This window comes from Heteronotia binoei, chromosome 4 (genome assembly GCF_032191835.1).
Source record: "Heteronotia binoei isolate CCM8104 ecotype False Entrance Well chromosome 4, APGP_CSIRO_Hbin_v1, whole genome shotgun sequence".
In the NCBI taxonomy this organism is placed as follows: Eukaryota; Metazoa; Chordata; class Lepidosauria; order Squamata; family Gekkonidae; genus Heteronotia; species Heteronotia binoei.
In genome coordinates, this window is record NC_083226.1 from 179,732,078 (window position 1) to 179,753,147 (window position 21,070).

The 21,070-nt window shown below is 52.8% G+C and overlaps 1 protein-coding gene across 2 annotated transcripts in view; it reads right to left on the bottom strand.

Moving 5' to 3' along the window:
• The window catches only part of KIAA1328 (KIAA1328 ortholog), a 447,944-nt gene that overhangs the window by 129,759 nt on the left and 297,115 nt on the right, over window positions 1-21,070 (bottom strand). For both annotated transcript variants that reach the window (XM_060236224.1, XM_060236223.1), the window contains one exon: window positions 4,152-4,810. In XM_060236224.1, the coding sequence (XP_060092207.1) occupies window positions 4,152-4,810 (659 nt within the window). The remainder of the gene's footprint in view (window positions 1-4,151; window positions 4,811-21,070) is intronic.

Genomic DNA, 21,070 nt, shown 5'->3' on the forward strand with positions numbered 1-21,070 from the left:
CCCGCCGGGGCAGGCTGAGGGCGGATCCCCTCTGTCCCTGTGATTGGGTAGCTGGGGTTTTGGAGGGAAACAGGCCCAAAGAGGGGTGGGGCCTGGGAAGAGAATACATAAAGACCAAGCCCAGGACGTGGGTGTTCTTTTCCTAGGAGGCAGAGCTAAGGAAGGCTGCTGCAAGGAAGAGACCCTCGCCCTTAGAGGAAGGGTGAGTTGGTCCAGGTTTGACTGAGGCAGTAGGGACTGTATAGAGAGACTGCTTTAGGGCATTTGCTTATTTTCCCTTCACCCCTTTGCTCTTCAATGCACCTTGTTTGTTTACATTGCACTGAACTTCCCTCTTAAAAGAAAACCTTTTTGTTGTTCACTCTGCCTGGTCCTCAGGCCTATTATTTGGCCTAATCTACAGGAGGCCTAAAGGGCTTGGGAGGGTACTCTGGGCCTTCTCAAGGGGAACCCTTAACCCAGAGTGGTGGCGGCACTTGGTAAGACACCCCCCCCCCCCCGTGTCGTGACAATGCGGCAAAACTCTATAATTATACCATAGATTGCAGACTAAATCCCTTCCCAAATTCCCCCCTCCATGGGTACCGCCCCCAAATCTCTGGTATTTCCTAGCCAGGAGTTGGCAACCCACCCAAAGCATCGCTGGTGGAGACTCCTGAATTCAGCATTAAAAAGGTTCAAAATATCCAGCGAACCCCACAATCAAAGGATATAAAAGATCAACTGCGGTTCGTTCTCTCCCCCCCCCCACCCTTTTTAAAGTTGTTTGCTTTGGACACCCACCATCTGTGCTACTAAATGGACTGCTTTTCTGGAGAGCCTCTTCCTTCCCTTCCCGAAGAGGGGTCAAAGCCTATTTTGTCTGCCCTGCTCCACGCCTCTCAGCAAGGCGGACACGAGCCACAAAAAAACTGATCCCGAAGTTTGTTTCGAAAACCCCGACGGGGAGAGCGCCGAGAGGCTCGATTCCGCATTTGGTATCGGGAGCTTCCGCGGCAGGTGCAACTGCAAATTCCTATCTGCCAAAAGGGGGGGTGGGGGGAGAACGAAGTCTCTGAATGAAGTCTGATGTGCTCACCGTGATGCCGCCCTCAATGGCTCTTGAGAGACTGCAGCTGGTGCTGAACGCAGCCGTTTGTCCCCGTGGTGGTAGGGGGGGGGGGCAGAAGAGAAGAGAAGGAGGGGTGTGCACACAGGTGGGGGGGGGGAGAGAGAGAGACCACAGATGCAGTACAACGGGGAGTCCAGCATCTTTTCTGGCACCCCAGAGTTCTGGATGGAGCACCAAGGATTGAGGGCTTGCTCTCTGTAAGCTCCCAAGGTTTAAAGCTGTGGATTACTTTTAGAGCGGGGCTCCCCAACCTTTTTGAGTCTGTGGGCACCTTTGGGATTTTGACAAGGCTATAATATATATATATTTTTTTGCAGGTGCAATGATCGGAATTGTATACGATATTCCGAATGAGGCCGCACCATCGATTTATACCGGGGCATTAAGAGTTCTACCCAGAGCATGGATCTGCTCAGCACCTTATCCTGTTTCTGCCAACTGGATGACTCTAGGAAGTTCCTGGAGCAGGACATGAAAGGCGACTCCCCTTCCCAGGGGTGTCCCCTCCAGCATCAAAAGAGCCAGTTTGGTGTAGTGGTTAAGTGTGCGGACTCTTATCTGGGAGAACCGTGTTTGATTCCCCACTCTTCCACTTGCAGCTGCTGGAATGGCCTTGGGTTAGCCATAGCCCTCACATTGTCCTTGAAAGGGCAGCTTCTGGGAGAGCCAGTTTGGTGTAGTGGTTAAGTGTGCGGACTCTTATCTGGGAGAACTGGGTTTGATTCCCCACTCCTCCACTTGCAGCTGCTGAAATGGCCTTGGGTCAGCCATAGCCCTCACATTGTCCTTGAAAGGGCAGCTTCTGGGAGAACCAGTTTGGTGTAGTGGTTAAGTGTGCAGACTCTTATCTGGAAGAACCGGGTTTGATTCCCCACTCCTCCACTTGCAGCTGCTGGGATGGCCTTGGGTCAGCCATAGCCCTCACACTGTCCTTGAAAGGGCAGCTTCTGGGAGAACCAGTTTGGTGTAGTGGTTAAGTGTGCAGACTCTTATCTGGAAGAACCGGGTTTGATTCCCCACTCCTCCACTTGCAGCTGCTGAAATGGCCTTGGGTCAGCCATAGCCCTCACATTGTCCTTGAAAGGGCAGCTTCTGGGAGAGCCAGTTTGGTGTAGTGGTTAAGTGTGCGGACTCTTATCTGGGAGAACCGGGTTTGATTCCCCACTCCTCCACTTGCACCTGCTGGAATGGCCTTGGGTCGGCCATAGCCCTCACATTGTCCTTGAAAGGGCAGCTTTTGGGAGAGCCAGTCTGATGCAGTGGTTAAGTGTATGGACTCTTATCAGGGAGAATCGGGTTTGATTCCCCACTCCTCCGCTTCCAGCTGCTGGAATGGCCTTGGGTCAGCCGTAGCCCTGGCAGAGGTTGTCCTTGAAAGGGCACCTGCTGTGAGAGCCCTCTCAGCCCCACCCACCTCACAGGATGTCTGTTGTGAGGGGAAGGAGACAAAAGGCAATTGTGAGCCGCTCTGAGACTCTGAAATTCAGAGCAGAGGGCGGGATACAAATCCAATATCATCGTCGTCTGGCATTCAGAGGTAGACTGCCCTTTGACATGGATGCTCTACTTCACGATCGCAGAAGGTCTCGCTCCTAACGAACTTGACAAATCCGTACAGAGAAGGAAACTGAGCAGGGACGGTAAAGGATGCTGCCAGCTTTTCCACGGCCGTTGCTTTCCTGCAAAGTAGCGTTCCACAGTGCGGGCCACCTTCCCATCAGAATCTTGGGTATAACAGAGGCAAAGAACCACCATTACGAAGGCCTCAATGTGAAGGCATTTAAGAGTTCCAGGGGTGGGCAGCCGATGCCCCTCCAAGTGCTCCAAAAGCGCTTTTCAAACCACAACGCCACCTCGCCTCGGCTTCAGCCTCTCGCCTGCTTCTTCCCCCATTAGCGGAAACATATGCATGGATTTAACATCCTGGATCATTAAAAATCCATCTGCTCCTACTTAGTGCCTCACCTTTGTTTGTGACCCCAGCAGTCTTCTAAAGTACACAGCTCTGATTGCCTCTGAGCAAACAGACATTTGGAAAACAAAAGCCATGCAAATTCCTTGCAGAAGAGGTATCTTTGCAGAGGATGTGGCAGAGGGGGAGGGGAGGGAGCTCTGGGAAGTTAAGGCTTTTGGGAACTACATTTCCCATAATTCCATAAGAACATAAGAGGAGCCATGTTGGATCAGGCCAATGTCCATCCAGTCCAACACTCTGTGTCACACGGTGGCAAAAAAACCCCAAATGCCATCAGTAGGTCCATCAGTGGGGCTAGAAGTCCTCCCACTGTGCCTCCCCCAGCACCAAAAATATACAACATCATTGTCCCATTCAGAGAGTTCCAACAATACCTTGTGGCTAACAGCCACTGATGGACCTCTGCTTCATATGGTTATCCAATCCCCACTTGAAGCTGTCTATGCCTGTAGCTGCTGCCACCTCCCGGGGCAGTGAATTTCACATGTGAATCACGCTTTGGGTGAAGAAGGACTTCCTTTTATCAGTTCTAACCCGGCTGCTCAGAAATTTCATTGAATGTCCATGAGAGAGGTCCATAAATACACTGTGGCTAATAGCCACTGATGGACCTCTGCTTCATATGCTTATCCAATCCCCTCTTGAAGGTGGCTATGCTTGTAGCCGCCACCACCTCCTGTGGCAGTGAATTCCACATGTGAATCACCCCTTGGGTGAAGAAGTACTTCCTTTTATCCGTTCTAACCCAACTGCTCAGCAAATTCATTGAATGCCCACGAGTTCTTGTATTGTGAGAAAGGGAGAAAAGGACTTTTTTCTCTACTTTCTCCATCCCATGCATAATCTCGTAAACCTCTATCATGTCATCCTGCAGTCGACGTTACTCCAAGCTAAAGAGCCCCAAGCGTTTTAACCTTTACCTGCAAGCTTGCTGCAGCATTTAGGGAATAAATAACAAATACCCGCTGTGACAACTGGCAATGTCCGAAGCCTTCCCTATGGCTGCCCTCCACATAGATCCCACCGCTGCCACCCCCGTTCCCGCGGCCCTTCGAGGACACTCACCTGTTGTAAGCCAGCCGGGACTGGTACAGCTGCTGCTGTTGAAGCAAGAGCTTGGCCTCCTTTTCGGCCAAGAGGTTCTGTAGGCGCTCCTTTTCGATCTCCAGCTCCATCTTTTGCAGCAGGAGCTGCTTCCTCTTCTCTTCAGACAGCCTCCTGCCCCGCCCCTTCTCTCTCGATCCAGAGCCTGGGCTGCCGTTCGGCCCCGACGAACACGAGGGGCCGGAGTGGTCCGGCGACAACCCACAGTGAAGTCCGGAGCGTCTTCTTGGAGTGGGGCGGCCCTCCTCCTCCTGGAAGAAGCTGCAATCCGTGCTGCGAGCCTTCCTGTGAAACACACACGTTGAAAGAGGGCACTCGTTGCTCCTCTGACCGGCATCGGGAGTTCTTTTCGTACGGGGAAGCTCCTTTGACTTGCCCGGGGATATCAGGTTGTTGCACTTCCCATGTAAGAAGCTGTGTTCTAGCAGGCCCCTGCTCCAGTCTCCTGGTCTGCCCTCGTGGACTGAAGCCTCGGGAACGGGGCCGCTTGGACACTGCTGAGCCACGGTTGCAAAACGGCAGCTTCGGTTGTTTTTGTGCAGAGTCTGCTGTCTTGCTACATTGAGGTACGACCCGTCCAGCTCAAAATGCGGCTGAGAGAGACTTCTCTGATGGGACATCTGCAAGCAATGAGAAAGGGAATTTAAGTTTCACCTCTTGACAAGAAGAAGAGGAGGAGGAGGAGGAGGAAGGAGAAGAAGAAGAGGAGGAGGAAGAGGAGGAGGAAGGAGAAGAAGAAGAGGAGGTAGAGGAAGAAGGAGAAGAAGAGGAGGAGAAGGAAGGAGAAGAAGAAGAGGAGGAGGAGGAAGAAGGAGAGGAAGAGGAGAAAGAAGGAGAAGAAGAAGAGGAGGAGGAAGGAGAAGAAGAAGAGGTAAAGGAAGAAGGAGAAGAAGAGGAGGAGGGAGAAGAAGAGGAGGAGGAGAAGGAAGGAGAAGAAGAGGAGGAAGAGGAGGAGGAAGGAGAAGAAGAGGAGGTAGAGGAAGAAGGAGAAGAGGAGGAGGAGAAGGAAGGAGAAGAAGAGGAGAAGGAGGAAGGAGAAGAAGAGGAGGTAGAGGAACAAGGAGAAGAAGAGGAGGAGGAGGGAGAAGAAGAGGAGGAGGAGAAGGAAGGAGAAGAAGAAGAGGAGGAGGAGGAGGGAGAAGAAGAGGAGGAGGAAGAAGAAGGAGAAGAAGAGGAAGAGGAGAAAGAAGGAGAAGAAGAAGAGTAGGAGGAAGAAGAAGAGGAGAAGGAGGAAGAAGGAGAAGAAGAAGAAGAGGAGGAGGAAGGAGAAGAAGAGGAGGAGGCGAAAGAAGAAGAGGAGGAGGAAGGAGAAGAAGAAGAAGAGGAGGAGGAGGAGGAAGGAGAAGAAGAGGAGGAGGAAGAAGGAGAAGAAGAAGAGGAGGCGAAAGAAGAAGAGGAGGAAGGAGAAGAAGATAATGATTTATTGAATTTATATCACGTCCTCCCCACCGGAGCGGGCTCAGGGCGGCTCACAACATGTAAAAACAGAACAGCTGACATTACATTATTAAAACCATTAAAACAGTAAAAAAAATTCTGGTGCTAATATCAGTTGACACTATTATATTTCAGATGGCGTTCAGAATATAGAAGAAGAGGAAGAAGAAGAAAGAAGATGAAGAAATAATTGGATTTATATCCCGCCCTCCATTCCAAATCTCAGAGCAGTCACAATCTCCTTTCCCTTCCTCCCCCATAACAGACCCCCCGTGAGGTGGGTGGGGCTGAGAGGGCTCTCCCAGAAGCTGCCCTTTCTGCAAGAGCTACGGCTGACCCAAGGCGATTTCAGCAGGTGCAAGTGGAGGAGTGGGGAATCAAACCCAGCTCTCCCAGATAAGAGTCCACACACTTAACCACTACACCAAACTGTTCTTTAATTTTCCTTTAGCTATTCTTTTTGTATGAAGAAAGTTTCAGAGGGCAGTTGTGTTGGTCTGTAGAACAGCAAGATTTGATTCCACCAGCAGCTCAGAGACCAACAAGATTTTGGGGGTAAGAGATTTCCAGAGTCAACGCTCCAGTCGTCCCATAATGGACACAATGGAATGTTTCCTTACACAAAGAACGAATAAAACAGTGATGTCAAACTCATTTGTTATGAGGGCCAGATATGACATAAATGAGACCTTGTTGGGCTGGGCCATGTAGGGCTGGGCCATGTATGCACCTGTTTAATATTAGGTAGCAGAGAGATAAATTTTATGAAGAACACAGACAAACACAAATGCATATATTTAAAAACTTAAAACATGCTTAAAATGTTAGCACTGTGGTCTTAAAAGATGCTGTCTTTGTATTTCTTCCATGGGATCCAGGGAACTGGGCAAAGGAAGCTCCGGCTCTTTCTAGGAGAGGGAGGAGTCTCAGCCAACAGAAGGAAGAGAGGCTTGGCTCAGTAGCTCTGCTGTGCAATTGAGAGAACCTGGCAAAGCAAGCTCTTCCTCTCCAAGGGAGGAGTCTCAGCCGGTGAAGAAAATAGAGGCTTTGCTCTGTAGCTCCTGTGCGATTGAGCAAGCCTGGCAAAGCATGCTATGATGCAGAAGGAAGCAAAATATAGGAAGAAAGAAGCAGATGACAGCCGGTTGCTCGGGGGGCTAATAGGAGCCCTCTGGGGGCCTGATGCGGCCCCTGAACTGCATGTTTGACACCCCTGGATTAAAATGTGGGAGGATGTTGTGATGGCTACAGGGCATTGACAGCTTTAAAAGGGGATTAGATACATTCATGGAGAATGTCTATCAATGGCTACTAGCCAGGGTGACTGAGGGGAACCTCCACATTCAGAGGCACTAAACCTCTGAATCCCAGAGCCATCAGGGGAAGGCATCAGCCTCTCTGCCCTGTTTCTTGGCCCTCCAGAGGAACTGGTTGGCCAGTGTGTGAGACTGGAGGCTGGGCTAAATGGACCACTGCTCTGATCCAGCAGGGCTCTTCTGATGTTCTTATGAAGACCTCAGCCTCCATGCCCTGTTGTTGGCCTTCCAGGGCAACTGGATGGCCACTGTGTGAGACAGGATGCTGGCCGAGATGGACCCTCACTGGTCTGATCCAGCAGAGCTCTTCTTATGTTCTTCTGAAGGCCTCTGTGCCCTGTTGTTGGCCTTCCAGGGCAACTGGATGGCCACTGTGTGAGACAGGATGCTGGCCTAGATGGACCCTCACTGGTCTGATCCAGCAGAGCTCTTCTTATGTTCTTCTGAAGGCCTCTGTGCCCTGTTGTTGGCCTTCCAGGGCAACTGGATGGCCACTGTGTGAGACAGAATGCTGGCCTAGATGGACCCTCACTGGTCTGATCCAGCAGAGCTCTTCTTATGTTCTTCTGAAGGCCTCTGTGCCCTGTTGTTGGCCTTCCAGGGCAACTGGATGGCCACTGTGTGAGACAGGATGCTGGCCTGGATGGACCCTCACTGGTCGGATCCAGCAGAGCTCTTCTTATGTTCTTCTGAAGGCCTCTGTGCCCTGTTGTTGGCCTTCCAGGGCAACTGGATGGCCACTGTGTGAGACAGAATGCTGGCCTACATGGACCCTCTCTGGTCTGATCCAGCAGAGCTCTTCTTCTGTTCTTCTGAAGGCCTCTGTGACGGAACCGGCCCGATTCTGCCTTCAGACCCGGTCCCGTCAGACTCCCTATTGAGTCGCCAACTCCTGGAGGGAGCTATTTCTCCTCCTGCCCCTTGGGCTCGCTGCCACCACCTGCTCAGTCTAGGGGTTCCGATTGAGAGGAACAGGACTCCCAATCCCCCTCTCCAGCTATGAGGCCAGGCCTCAAGGTCCTCTGCCACCCTGCACTTGGGTTTCACAGAGACCTCAGCACTTCTTTGGGGCACCCCTGGAGGACTGGCACCTTATCCAACTGCATGCCTTCCCCCTTCCCCGGGGCCCCCTTTATAAAACAGCGTGGTCTAAAGCGGTCTGGGGATCTATGTGGTACAGAGATTGACTGCCAGCATTTAAAACAGAAAAAATATTTATTTAAAAGAGAAAAAGATAGGGAAAGAAAAACAAAACAAAACCAGTTGCCTTTAAAAAGTTAGCACAGCACAGCACACGCACAGCAAACAGCATAACAAAGAAAAGTTGATTATAAACGCATCCTGTTGTCCCTGGCCTAAACTTGCCCTGCCTTTTTGGATGACTTACTTGGTCTGACTGCCTGGGGCCTCCCAGGCAGAAGCCTCCATGCTCACCACATGCTCGCTCGAGCGCTGGCTTCCAACTGCCCTTCTCTTCCTGCTAACTCCAAGCCCCAGAACAAAAGAACTTCCTGCCTCTCTAGGAGACTTTCCCCCTAGAGTTGTTGGTTTGGCTCTGGAAAGGGAGGGGGTGTTTGGAGGGAGGCTACAAAGCCTGCTGAGGAGTTTACTGATCCCTGCCAATGAAGCACCAACACTCTAAGATGGCATTTCTCCACAGCCTCCGTGCCCTTTTGTTGCCTTCCAGGGCAACTGGATGGCCACTGTGTGAGACAGGATGCTGGCCGAGATGGACCCTCACTGGTCTGATCCAGCAGAGCTCTTATGTTCTTCTGAAGGCCTCTGTGCCCTGTTGTTGGCCTTCCAGGGCAACTGGATGGCCACTGTGTGAGACAGGATACTGGCCTAGATGGACCCTCACTGGTCTGATCCAGCAGAGCTCTTCTTATGTTCTTCTGAAGGCCTCTGTGCCCTGTTGTTGGCCTTCCAGGACAACTGGATGGCCACTGTGTGAGACAGGATGCTGGCCTAGATGGACCCTCACTGGTCTGATCCAGCAGGGCTCTTCTAATGTTCTTATGAAGGTCTTGGCCTCTCTGCCCTGTTGTTGGCCCTCCAGAGGAATTGGTTGGCCACTGTGTGAGACAGGAGGCTGGACTAGATGGACCCTCTCTGGTCTGATCCAGCAGGGCTCTTCTGACGTTCTTATGAAGGCCTCAGCCCCTATGCCCTGTTGTTGGACCTTCAGAGGAACTGGCCGGCCACTGTGAGAGATAGGAAGCTGGACTACATGGACCCTCACTGGTCTGCCCCAGCAGGGCTCTTCTGAGGTTCTTATGAAGGCCTCGGCCTCTCTGCCCTGTTGTTGGCCCTCCAGAGGAACTGGTTGGCCAGCGTATGAGACTGGAGGCTGGACTAGACTGACCACTAATCTGATCCAGGAGGGCTCTTCTGATGTTCTTATGGCTGGAGATCTGCTGTAATGTTATGGCTGGAGATGCAGGAGATCTCCAGGCTGTACCGGGAACCTGGCAACCCTACCAAAGCCTTCTCCTCCTATTAAGGACTAGAGTTCAATCGGCCTTTCAGATAGAAAACCCGATCGTCTCTGAGGTGCCACTGGGCTCAAAGCTAGCTGTTCCTTTTCCAGATTTCATCGCCGGCTCAAAGAGCAAAACAACTTTTTGCTGGAACCATCCAGACCGGAGCAGTCTGCTGATCGACGCCTAACGCGACTCACCGGGAAATGGTTTTCGAATGGAAGGGATAAACGGGCTATCAAATCGGCAATTTAATTCCGTCTATACAGGTACGATAAATATAAAAACACTGCCTGTGGGATCGAGGGCATAAACAAGGCACTCCAACCTATCAAGAAGCTGTGAGTTTCTAGGGTTACATAAAATCAACTTGAAGCGTGGAAAAAAGCAAAAGGGTGGTGGGGGGGAGGAAAAACATTAAATGTTAATGTCTGAAAATGTTTAATTTTGAATACGAAGGCAAGGAATCCATTCAGCCACTATAAATACCGTCTGATTGGCCATTACGCAGCAGGGGACTTGATGTAAAACATTTCACCTTGCACTGAATGGGATATTACTTACTGTTGGAAATTTGATGAGGGTTTTTGAAATATCCTTACAGAAACGCTGATAAGGAACTCGGCCACTTCCTTGCAAAACACGCTTCGGCATCAAAAGCTGTCATTCAACTACAAAACGCGCTTAAATCCCACCGTAAAAGTGATTTCCCCCCCCCTCCCTTTCAATTAAGTTGGGCTGGCGATGAGATTCTGATAAAAACCCCAAAGAAGGAAAGACGCTGCAATTTGCATTTTGAGGCTCCATCCAAGAGTTCGGGGGTGGGGGGGGTGGTAAGAAGGGATCAGACCGATAGTTTGGAAACCTTGAATTGACAAGCATTCAAAAAACTACAGCGTGCACCATGGCCTACTTCTGCCCTCCGGTTAACTGAAACCAAAAAACTTCTTTCCCCTGGATATCTCCAGCATGTTCATGGAAGTATGCTTTCAGAGAGCCGGTTTGGTGTAGTGGTTAAGTGCGTGGACATTTATCTGGGAGAATTGGGTTTGATTCCCCACTCCTCCCCTTGCAGCTGCTGGAATGGCCTTGGGTCAGCCATAGCTCTCGCAGAGTTGTCCTTGAAAGGGCAGCTGCTGTGAGAGCTCTCTCAGCCCCACCCACCTCACACAGGGTTCCCTCTAAGCTGAGTTAGCGTGAGCTAGCTCACAATATTTTAGCCTCCAGCTCACACATTATTGTCCCAGCTCAGGAAAAATGGCCCCAGCGCAAACTAATTGATGCAGCAGCTCACAGCTTTCATGCCAGCAGCTCACAAAGTAGAATTTTTACTCACAAGACTCCACAGCTTAGAGGGAACATTGTTCACAGGGTGTCTGTTGCGGAGGGAGAAGATATAGGAGATTGTAAGCTGCCCTGAGTCTCTGATTCAGAGAGAAGGGTGGGGTATAAATCTACATGCTTCTTCTGAGCTAGTTTGGTGTAGTGCTTAAGTGTGTGGATTCTTATCTGGGAGAACCGGGTTTGATTCCCAACTCCTCTGCTTGTAGCTGCTGGAATGGCCTTGGGTCAGCCATAGCTCTCTTGCAAAGTTGTCCTTGAAAGGGCAGCTGTGACAGCCCTCTCAGCCCCACCCACCTCACAGGGTGTCTGTTGTGGGGGGAGAAGATATAGGAGATTGCAAGCCGCTCTGAGTCTCTGTCCTTGAAAGGGCAGCTGGTGTGACAGCCCTCTCAGCCCCACCCACCTCACCGGGTGTCTGTTGTGGGGGGAGAAGATATAGGAGATTGTAAGCTGCTCTGAGTCTCTGATTCAGAGAGAAGGGCGGGGTATAAATCTGTCATTCTTCTTCATCTTCTGCTCAGATCCTTGCTTTGATAACAACGTTCCGTTCTCTGTTCTTCCCCGCACCGTGTTTGTGAGGTGGGGCGGTGGCAACAACTGACTATATTTCAGGAAATAAAAATCTGGTTCAGGAAACACAAACCAGATGTTCTCGTGGGGAAAGCCGGTGGGAACCAAGCATTCCCTCTAAGCTGAGTTAGTGTGAGCTAGCTGACAGTTTTTCAGCTTCCAGCTCACACATCTCTGTCTTGGCTCAGGAAAAAGGGCCCCAGAGCAAGCTCATTTATGCAGTGACTCACAGCATGAACGCCAGTAGCTCACAAGACCCTGCGGCTTAGAGCAGGGATGGCCAAACGTGCTTAACGCAAGAGCCACGTAAAATAAACGTCAGATGTTTGAGAGCCACGAGGCAGGGAGGGAGGGAAAGTTATGGGGAGGACTGAGGGAGAGGTGCAAAGAAAACAACTTTAAATGCATTCTGCCAGCTTCTGGCTCACACCTGAGCTGCAGTTTGGCCACCCCTGACATAGAGTTTGACTCCCCACCAGAATCCCATTTTTGCATGTCTGGAAGAACACCGACAGAAGCCTGGCCCATCTGCATCCCTGCCCCCCGTACGGAATAAGAAGACGACACCACATCTATACCCCACCCTTTTCTCTGAATCAGAGACTCAGAGCGGCTTGCAATCTCCTATATCTTCTCCCCCCACAACAGACACCCTGTGAGGTGGGTGGGGCTGAGAGAGCTCCCCCGGAAGCTGTCCTTTCAAGGACAGAGACTCAGAGCGGCTCGCAATCTCCTATATCTTCTCCCCCCACAACAGACACCCTGTGAGGCGGGTGGGGCTGAGAGAGCTCCCCCGGAAGCTGTCCTTTCAAGGACAGAGACTCAGAGCGGCTCACAATCTCCTGTATCTTCTCCCCCCACAACAGACACCCTGTGAGGCGGGTGGGGCTGAGAGAGCTCCCCCGGAAGCTGTTCTTTCAAGGACAGAGACTCAGAGCGGCTTCCAATCTCCTATATCTTCTCCCCCCACAACAGACACCCTGTGGGGTGGGTGGGGCTGAGAGGGCTCTCACAGCAGCTGCCCTTTCAAGGACAGAGACTCAGAGCGGCTCACAATCTCCTATATCTTCTCCCCCAACAACAGACACCCTGTGAAGTGGGTGGGACTGAGAGGGCTCTCACGGCACCTGCCCTTTCAAGGACAGAGACTCAGAGTGGCTTCCAATCTCCTATATCTTCTCCCCCCACAACAGACACCCTGGGAGGTGGCTGGGGCTGAGAGAGCTCCCCCGGAAGCTTCCCTTTCAAGGACAGAGACTCAGAGCGGCTTACAATCTCCTATATCTTCACCCCCCACAACAGACACCCTGTGAGGTGGGTGGGGCTGGAGAGGGCTCTCACAGCAGCTGCCCTTTCAAGGACAACCTCTGCCAGAGCTATGGCTGACCCAAGGCCATTCCAGCAGGTGCAAGTGGAGGAGTGGGGAATCAAACCCGGTTCTCCCAGATAAGAGTCCGCACTTAACCACTACACCAAACTGGCTCTCTACGGAGACAACTTTGTTGCCCTATAACAAGGAGTCTGATTTTCACAATCCGCTGCTTTCGTTGCACCCTCTCGTCCCTTGGCTCTTTTGCCGAAAGAGTTAACTAAATTCTTCACTAAAAGAAACATGCAAAATTAAAACGGAGAGTAAAAGATATCCAAGCGTATGTGCTGGTTCCTTTTTTCGCCCAATCTTTTACTCAAATCTCCGTTTCAAAAAAGAGAGGGGGAGACAGTCTAAGATAAATCATTACAAAGCACCTAAGATGGGACGGAGATCGCCCATATTAATACTCCAAGATAAATAAGGTTGATAACAATGTTAAAAAAAAAGGTTAGTTGCCTATTTTCTTAGCGGGAGATAAAGTGCCATTGTGGCTCATGAATGATGTACGACGATGACGATGGCCGTATCTCAAGTATGCCAACCTCGCTCACCCCCAAACCTACGCACAATGGGAAGGGAACGACAACAGAACGGGCATTGTTCTCGGCGGGCGCAGAGAGACTGGTGGGCATGCAGGGACGGGGCTTCCAAAGAAACTAGCAAAACGAAACGGGATCGGAACAAGTACGGGCATCGCGCGAGAAGGGTTCCTGCTTTGTTTGTTGAGCCGACTTTAGGGTGGCCAGACCGTCCCGGTCTCCCGGGACTTTCCCGGTTCTGGCCCCCAATTCCCGGCTCCCGGCCTGGGTATACCGGGACCATTAAGAGGTCCCGGTTTAGCCAGCCAGAGAGCCGGGGGCCGCGCGCCCGGGCGGGGAAGGCGGCGAGTGAGGGAGGGAGCGACCCTGCGCGTGCGCAGATCGCTCTGCGCACGCGCAGGGACGCTCCCTCCCTCCCTCGCCGCTTTCCCCGCCCGCCCACGGGGCCCGGCGGTGGCGGCGGAGGCCCGGGAGGGCGTCGGAAAGGCCCGCGGGGGTCGCTGGAGGCCCTCCAGCGACCCCCGCGGGCCTTCCCGAGGCTTCCCCGGCCTCGCAACCCCCACCCCCCGTCCTTACCTGCCCGGGAAGGCGTCGGAAAGGCCCGCGGGGGTCGCTGGAGGCCCTCCAGCGACCCCCGCGGGCCTTCCCGAGGCTTCCCCGGCCTCGCAACCCCCACCCCCCGTCCTTACCTGCCCGGGAAGGCGTCGGAAAGGCCCGCGGGGGTCGCTGGAGGCCCTCCAGCGACCCCCGCGGGCCTTCCCGAGGCTTCCCGGGCCTCGCAACCCACACCCCCCGTCCTTACCTGCCCGGGAAGGCGTCGGAAAGGCCCGCGGGGGTCGCTGGAGGCCCTCCAGCGACCCCCGCGGGCCTTCCCGAGGCTTCCCCGGCCTCGCAACCCCCACCCCCCGTCCTTACCTGCCCGGGAAGGCGTCGGAAAGGCCCGCGGGGGTCGCTGGAGGCCCTCCAGCGACCCCCGCGGGCCTTCCCGAGGCTTCCCCGGCCTCGCAACCCCCACCCCCCGTCCTTACCTGCCCGGGAAGGCGTCGGAAAGGCCCGCGGGGGTCGCTGGAGGCCCTCCAGCGACCCCCGCGGGCCTTCCCGAGGCTTCCCCGGCCTCGCAACCCCCACCCCCCGTCCTTACCTGCCCGGGAGGGCGTCGGAAAGGCCCGCGGGGGTCGCTGGAGGCCCTCCAGCGACCCCCGCGGGCCTTTCCGACGCCCTCCCGGGCCTCTAGCATTCCCCCCCGTTCTCCTCCGCCGGGGGGGGGGGCGTCGGAAAGCCCTCTCCGCCGCCGCCGCCGCTGCCGGACTCGCCGCCGCCGCCGGACTAGCCGCAGGTAAGGGGGCCGGGGGGGGGGGGGCTGGCGGGAGGGGGTGGCCTTCCTTCCTTCCCTCCCTCCTTTCTTCCTTCCTTCCTTCCTTCCTTCCCTCCCTCCTTTCTTCCTTTCTTCCTTTCTTCCTTCCCTCCTTTCTTCCTTTCTTCCTTCCTTCCCTCCTTCCTTCCTTCCTCCCTCCCTCCCTCCCTCCCTTCCTTCCTTCCTTCCTTCCTTCCTCCCTTCCTTCCTTTCTCCCTTCCTTCCTTCCCTCCCTCCCTCCTTATGTTCTTATGTGACCCAGAGTGTTGGACTGGATGGGCCACTGGCCTGATCCAACATGGCTTCTCTTATGTTCTTATGTGACGCAGAGTGTTGGACTGGATGGGCCACTGGCCTGATCCAACAGGGCTTCTCTTATGTTCTTATGTGACGCAGAGTGTTGGACTGGATGGGCCACTGGCCTGATCCAACAGGGCTTCTCTTATGTTCTTATGTGACGCAGAGTGTTGGACTGGATGGGCCACTGGCCTGATCCAACAGGGCTTCTCTTATGTGACAATACTGACTTTGGTGGACCCAAGCACTGATTCAGTGTAAGGGAGCTTTGTGTTTGTGACTGGAGTAGACAATACTGACTTTGGTGGACCCAAGCACTGATTCAGTGTAAGGGAGCTTTGTGTTTGTGTCTTCTAGTGCAATTTTGTTCTCAGATCCTGTATTTACTTCATCAGTATATGGGATAAGGCACTTTCTCAACTGTGCTGCATAATGCAGCCTATTTATTTTGTCCTGTTGGCTCTATCTGCGCCACCTTCATCACTTTCGGGGTGTGGATCCCCCAGTGGAGTGGTCTCCCGACTCCCTCCGCCGGCTGTTTCTGATAGCCCTGCGCCCCCTCTTTCATTTAATATGTGTCCCGTGCGGGTGCCACCCTCCCGCCGGGAGATGCCGCAAAATGAGCCCCCTTGAGGCTTATGGCGGCAGGGCTCGGGGGAAGCGAGCTAGACTGCTGTTCTTTTGAGGGGTTATAGAGTGTTTCGAGCCCGTCCCTGTGGCATCGGTCCCATCATTGTGGGGCCCAGGGGGCCGGCGCAGCGGCACGCTGAAGCAGCCTGTCGGTCACTTCCAGGTTCCTGTCCTGCATCTCGACCGGTGTTATTAGTGACAGGCTGCTTCGGCGTGCCGCTGCGCCGGCCCCCTGGGTCCCTCAACGATGGGACCGATGCCACAGGGACGGGCTCGAAACACTCTATAACCCCTCAAAAGAACAGCAGTCTAGCTCGCTTCCCCCGAGCCCTGCCGCCATAAGCCTCAAGGGGGCTCATTTTGTGGCATCTCCCGGCGGGAGGGTGGCACCCGCACGGGACACATATCAAATGAAAGAGGGGGCGCAGGGCTATCAGAAACAGTCGGCGGAGGGAGTCGGGAGACCACCCCACTGGGGGATCCACACCCCGAAAGTGATGATGGTGGCGCAGATAGAGCCAACAGAGCCAACAGGACAAAATAAATAGGCTGCATTATGCAGCACAGTTGAGAAAGTGCCTTATCCCATATACTGATGAAGTATATACAGGATTTGAGAACAAAATTGTTTCCGGCGGTGATATTTGGGGGATTTTTGGGGACGTCACAGGAAGTGCTGTGAAGTCACTTCCTGTTTCCGGCAGTGGCATTTGGGGGAAATGATGTCATTTGGGGGAAATGATGTCACAGGAAGTGATGTCACTTCCCGTTTCCGGCAGGTGACGCGGGGGAAATGATGTCACAGGAAGTGATGCCACTTCCTGTTTCCGGTGGTGGCATGACGTCACCGGAAGTGACGTCACTTCCTGTTTCCGGCGGCGCGCGCGCGCTTCGCGCGCGCACACCCCTACCCACCCACCCACCCCCCAGTGTCCCTGGCTGGCCTTCAGACATTATGGTCACCCTAGCCGACTTCAACGCCACCTTTCCAAAGTTCCAACTTAAAAAGGCATGATCAGATGGTTAGAATACCTTCAGTCGTTACTTTCATCTCCTTGAGTATATTATTTATTAACAATCATACTCCTTAGAATCATAGAGTTGGAAGGGATCTCCAGGGTCATCTAGTCCAACACCCTGCACAAGGCAGGAAATTCACAAATGCCTCCCCCCTAAATTCACAGGATCCTCATTGCTGTCAGATGGCCATCTAGCCTCTGTTGAAAAACCTCCAAGGAAGGAGAGCCCACCACCTCCCGAGGAAGCCTGTTCCACTGAGGAACTGCTCTAACCGTCAGGAAGTTCTTCCTAATGTTGAGCCGGAAACTCTTTTGATTTAATTTCAACCCATTGGTTCTGGTCCTACCTTCCGGGGCCACCGAAAACAATTCCACACCATCCTCTATAGGACAGCCCTTCAAGTTCTTGAAGATGGTGATCATATCACTTTTAGGTCATCTTCTATCACCTCTAGGTCGTCTTCTCTCCAGGATAAACATGCCCAGCTCCTTCAACCTTGCTTCATAGGTCTTGGTCTCCAGACCCCTCACCATCTCCGTCACCCTCCTCTGGACCCGTTCCAGCTGGTCTATCTCCTTCTTAAAATGTGGTGCCCAAAACTGAACACAATAATCCAGGTGAGGTCTTATCAGAGCAGAGTAAAGCGAAACACTATACTTCCATCTCCTTCAGTATGAATATTATTTAACAGAGCCCTGGAATGCAAATGCCCCCATTTCCAAACAGCCAATTAATGAGCTCCAAATTGCGAGCCAAGGAAACTCAAAATACTTTCTGCAAGACTTGTGGTGCCACACCGACCTGCATTGTTTACTTTTCGCATGTTTTCACAGATAGTTCTTATGGATACGTATAGATATTCTTTTTCTTTAGGATGCTGGCTTTAGCCCTAAATAAATATTTCTACTTCCTAAGACATCAACTGTTCATAAGGCTTCTTGGTGCCCAATGGGCTCTCCAGTCTCCAGAATGTCTTACATTGTTCACTAACCACAACAGCTATCCTACTGAACGGCCTCTGAAGAAGAAGAAGATATTGGATTTATATCCCGCCCTCCACTCCTAAGAGTCTCAGAGCGGCTCACTATCTCTTTTGCCTTCCTCCCCCACAACAGACACCCTGTGAGGTAGATGAAAATATTGGATTTATATCCCGCCCCCCACTCCAAAGCGTCTCAGAGCAGCTCACAATCTCCTTTCCCTTCCTCCCCCACAACAGACACCCTGTGAGGTAGATGAAGATATTGGATTTATATCCCGCCCTCCGCTCCAAAGAGTCTCAGAGCGGCTCACAATCTCCTTTCCCTTCCTCCCCCACAACAGACACCCTGTGAGGTAGATGAAGATACTGGATTTATATCCCGCCCTCCACTCCGAAGAGTCTCAGAGCGGCTCACCATCTCTTTTGCCTTCCTCCCCCACAACAGACACCCTGTGAGGTAGATGAAGATCTTGGATTTATATCCCGCCCTCCACTCCAGAGTCTCAGAGTGGCTCATAATCTCCTTTCCCTTCCTCCTCCACAACAGACACCCTGTGAGGTAGATGAAGATATTGGATTTATATCTCGCCCTCCACTCCGAAGTCTCAGAGCGGCTCACAATCTCCTTTCCCTTCCTCCCGCACAACAGACACCCTGTGAGGTAGATGAAGATATTGGATTTATATCCCGCCCTCCGCTCCGAAGTCTCAGAGCGGCTCACAATCTCCTTTCCCTTCCTCCCGCACAACAGACACCCTGTGAGGTAGATGAAGATATTGGATTTATATCCCGCCCTCCACTCCAAAGAGTCTCAGAGCGGCTCACAATCTCCTTTCCCTTCCTCCCCCACAACAGACACCCTGTGAGGTAGATGAAGATACTGGATTTATATCCCGCCCTCCACTCCGAAGAGTCTCAGAGCGGCTCACCATCTCTTTTGCCTTCCTCCCCCACAACAGACACCCTGTGAGGTAGATGAAGATCTTGGATTTATATCCCGCCCTCCACTCCAGAGTCTCAGAGTGGCTCATAATCTCCTTTCCCTTCCTCCCCCACAACAGACACCCTGTGAGGTAGATGAAAATATTGGATTTATATCCCGCCCTCCGCTCCGAAGTCTCAGAGCGGCTCACAATCTCCTTTCCCTTCCTCCCGCACAACAGACACCCTGTGAGGTAGATGAAGATATTGGATTTATATCCCGCCCTCCACTCCGAAGAGTCTCAGAGCGGCTCACCATCTCCTTTACCTTCTTTCCCCACAACAGACACCCTGTAAGGTGGGTGGGTCTGGAGAGGGCTCTCACAGCAGCTGCCCTTTCAAGGACAACCTCTGCCAGAGCAATGGTTGACCCAAGGCCATTCCAGCGGGTGCAAGGGGAGGAGTGGGGAATCAAACCCGGTTCTCCCAGATAAGAGCTCACACACTTAACCACTACACCAAACTGACTGTCCCCCTAGACCAGCCTCCTATCAGAGGCTGAGAATGCCTGCCCAAGGTATTCGTGTGGATTCTTCCATGGTGAACTGGATGGAAGCAAAAACTGAGTTTCTGCATCTATTCCACATCCACACCCTCTGAAAAAGTCTGCAGCGATGGCCACAGATCAGGGATGCCAGGCTCCAAGGGGCCCAGGTTAGGACCTGGGGATTAGAGCCAGTTAGGTGTGGTTAAGAGGGGCACACGCTAAACTGGGAGAATCGGGTTTGACTCCCACTCTTATTCGATAGCAGCTGCTGGTGTGACCTTGGGTCACTCACAAGATCTCTCAGAGCTCTTCTCTCAAGAGCCATTCCTGAAGGAGCTCTTTCAACCCCACCTACCTCATAGGGGAGGGGAAGGGAAAGAGAGATCCTAAGCTGCTCTGAGACTCCCAAATGAACGGTGGGGTATACATTTATTTATCTATTTAGATTCGTATCCCAGCATTCTGGCAAATGGGCCCAGGTTGGGTCCAACGTCCTCCTCTTCTTCGTAGCTGGGACCGCTGGAATTACAGCTCATCTCCGAACCAGAGATCAGTTCCCCTGCAAGAAAACAGATGCTCTGGAGGAGGAACTCTGCGGCATTGCACCCCTCTGAGGTCCCTGTCTTCCCAAGGCTCCATTCCCAGAATTTCCCAACTTGGACAAGGCAACTCTAACCCTCATCCCCCACTAGGGGAGGGACGGTGGTTCAGTGGGTAGAGCATCTGCTTGGTAAGCAGAAGGTCCCAGGTTCAATCCCCGGCATCTCCAACTAAAAAGGGTCCAGGCAAGTAGGCGTGAATAACCTCAGCTTGAGTCCCTGGACAGCCATGAATGGGGCTGTGGCTCAGTGGTAGAGCATCTGCTTGGTAAGCAGAAGGTCCCAGGTTCAATCCCCGGCATCTCCAACTAAAAAGGGTCCAGGCAAGTAGGCGTGAATAATCTCAGCTTGAGACCCTGGAGAGCCATGAATGGGGCTGTGGCTCAGTGGTAGAGCATCTGCTTGGTAAGCAGAAGGTCCCAGGTTCAATCCCCGGCATCTCCAACTAAAAAGGGTCCAGGCAAGTAGGCGTGAATAACCTCAGCTTGAGACCCTGGAGAGCCATGAATGGGGCTGTGGCTCAGTGGTAGAGCATCTGCTTGGTAAGCAGAAGGTCACAGGTTCAACCCCCGGCATCTCCAACTAAAAAGGGTCCAGAGAAGTAGGTGTGAAAAACCTCAGCTTGAGACCCTGGAGAGCCACTGCCAGTCTGAGTAGACAAGACTGACTTTGATGGACCCTGGGGGGGTCTGATTCAGTATTAGGCAGCTTCAGATGTTCACTAGTGGCCGGGGAGACATAGCAATCCTACCACAGACAAAGGCGGCTGTAAAAGGGATTAGACAGATTCATGAAAGGGAAGTCTCTCAATGGTTACTAGTCATGGCACTAAAGGAAGCTGCTATGTTCAAAGGCAGTCAACACCTGAATCCAACAGAGAGGAGGCAATATCAGGGGAAGGCCTCAGCCTCTGTGCCCTGTTTTGGCCCTCCAGAGGAACTGGTTGGCCACTGTGTGAGACAGGATGCTGAACTAGATGGACCCTCACTGGTCTGACCCAGCAGGGGTCTTCTTATGTTCTTTTCAGGGGAAGGCCTCAGCCTCTCTGCCCTGTTGCTGGCCCTCCAGAGGAACTGGTTGGCCACTGTGTGAGACAGGATGCTGAACTAGATGGACCCTCACTGGTCTGACCCAGCAGGGCTCTTCTGATGTTCTTCTTAGAGGAAGGCCTTGGCCTCTCTGCCCTGTTGTTGGTCCTCCAGAGGAACTGGCTGGCCACTGTGTGAGACAGGAGGCTGGACTACATGGACCCTCTCTGGTCTGATCCAGCAGGGCTCTCCTGATGTTCTTATGTTATATTTTAGACAACTGCTCTTCTCTCTAGACAGGCATTTTGTGGGCGGGGGTAAGCCAGCCCACACACCATTTGGAACTCATCAGCTCTTCAAACATAGCATCATGACTTGGGACAGCCAAAATGTGCAGCGGAGGACACACCCCAAGGACAAAAGGATGTAAAGCTGGTGCACCAC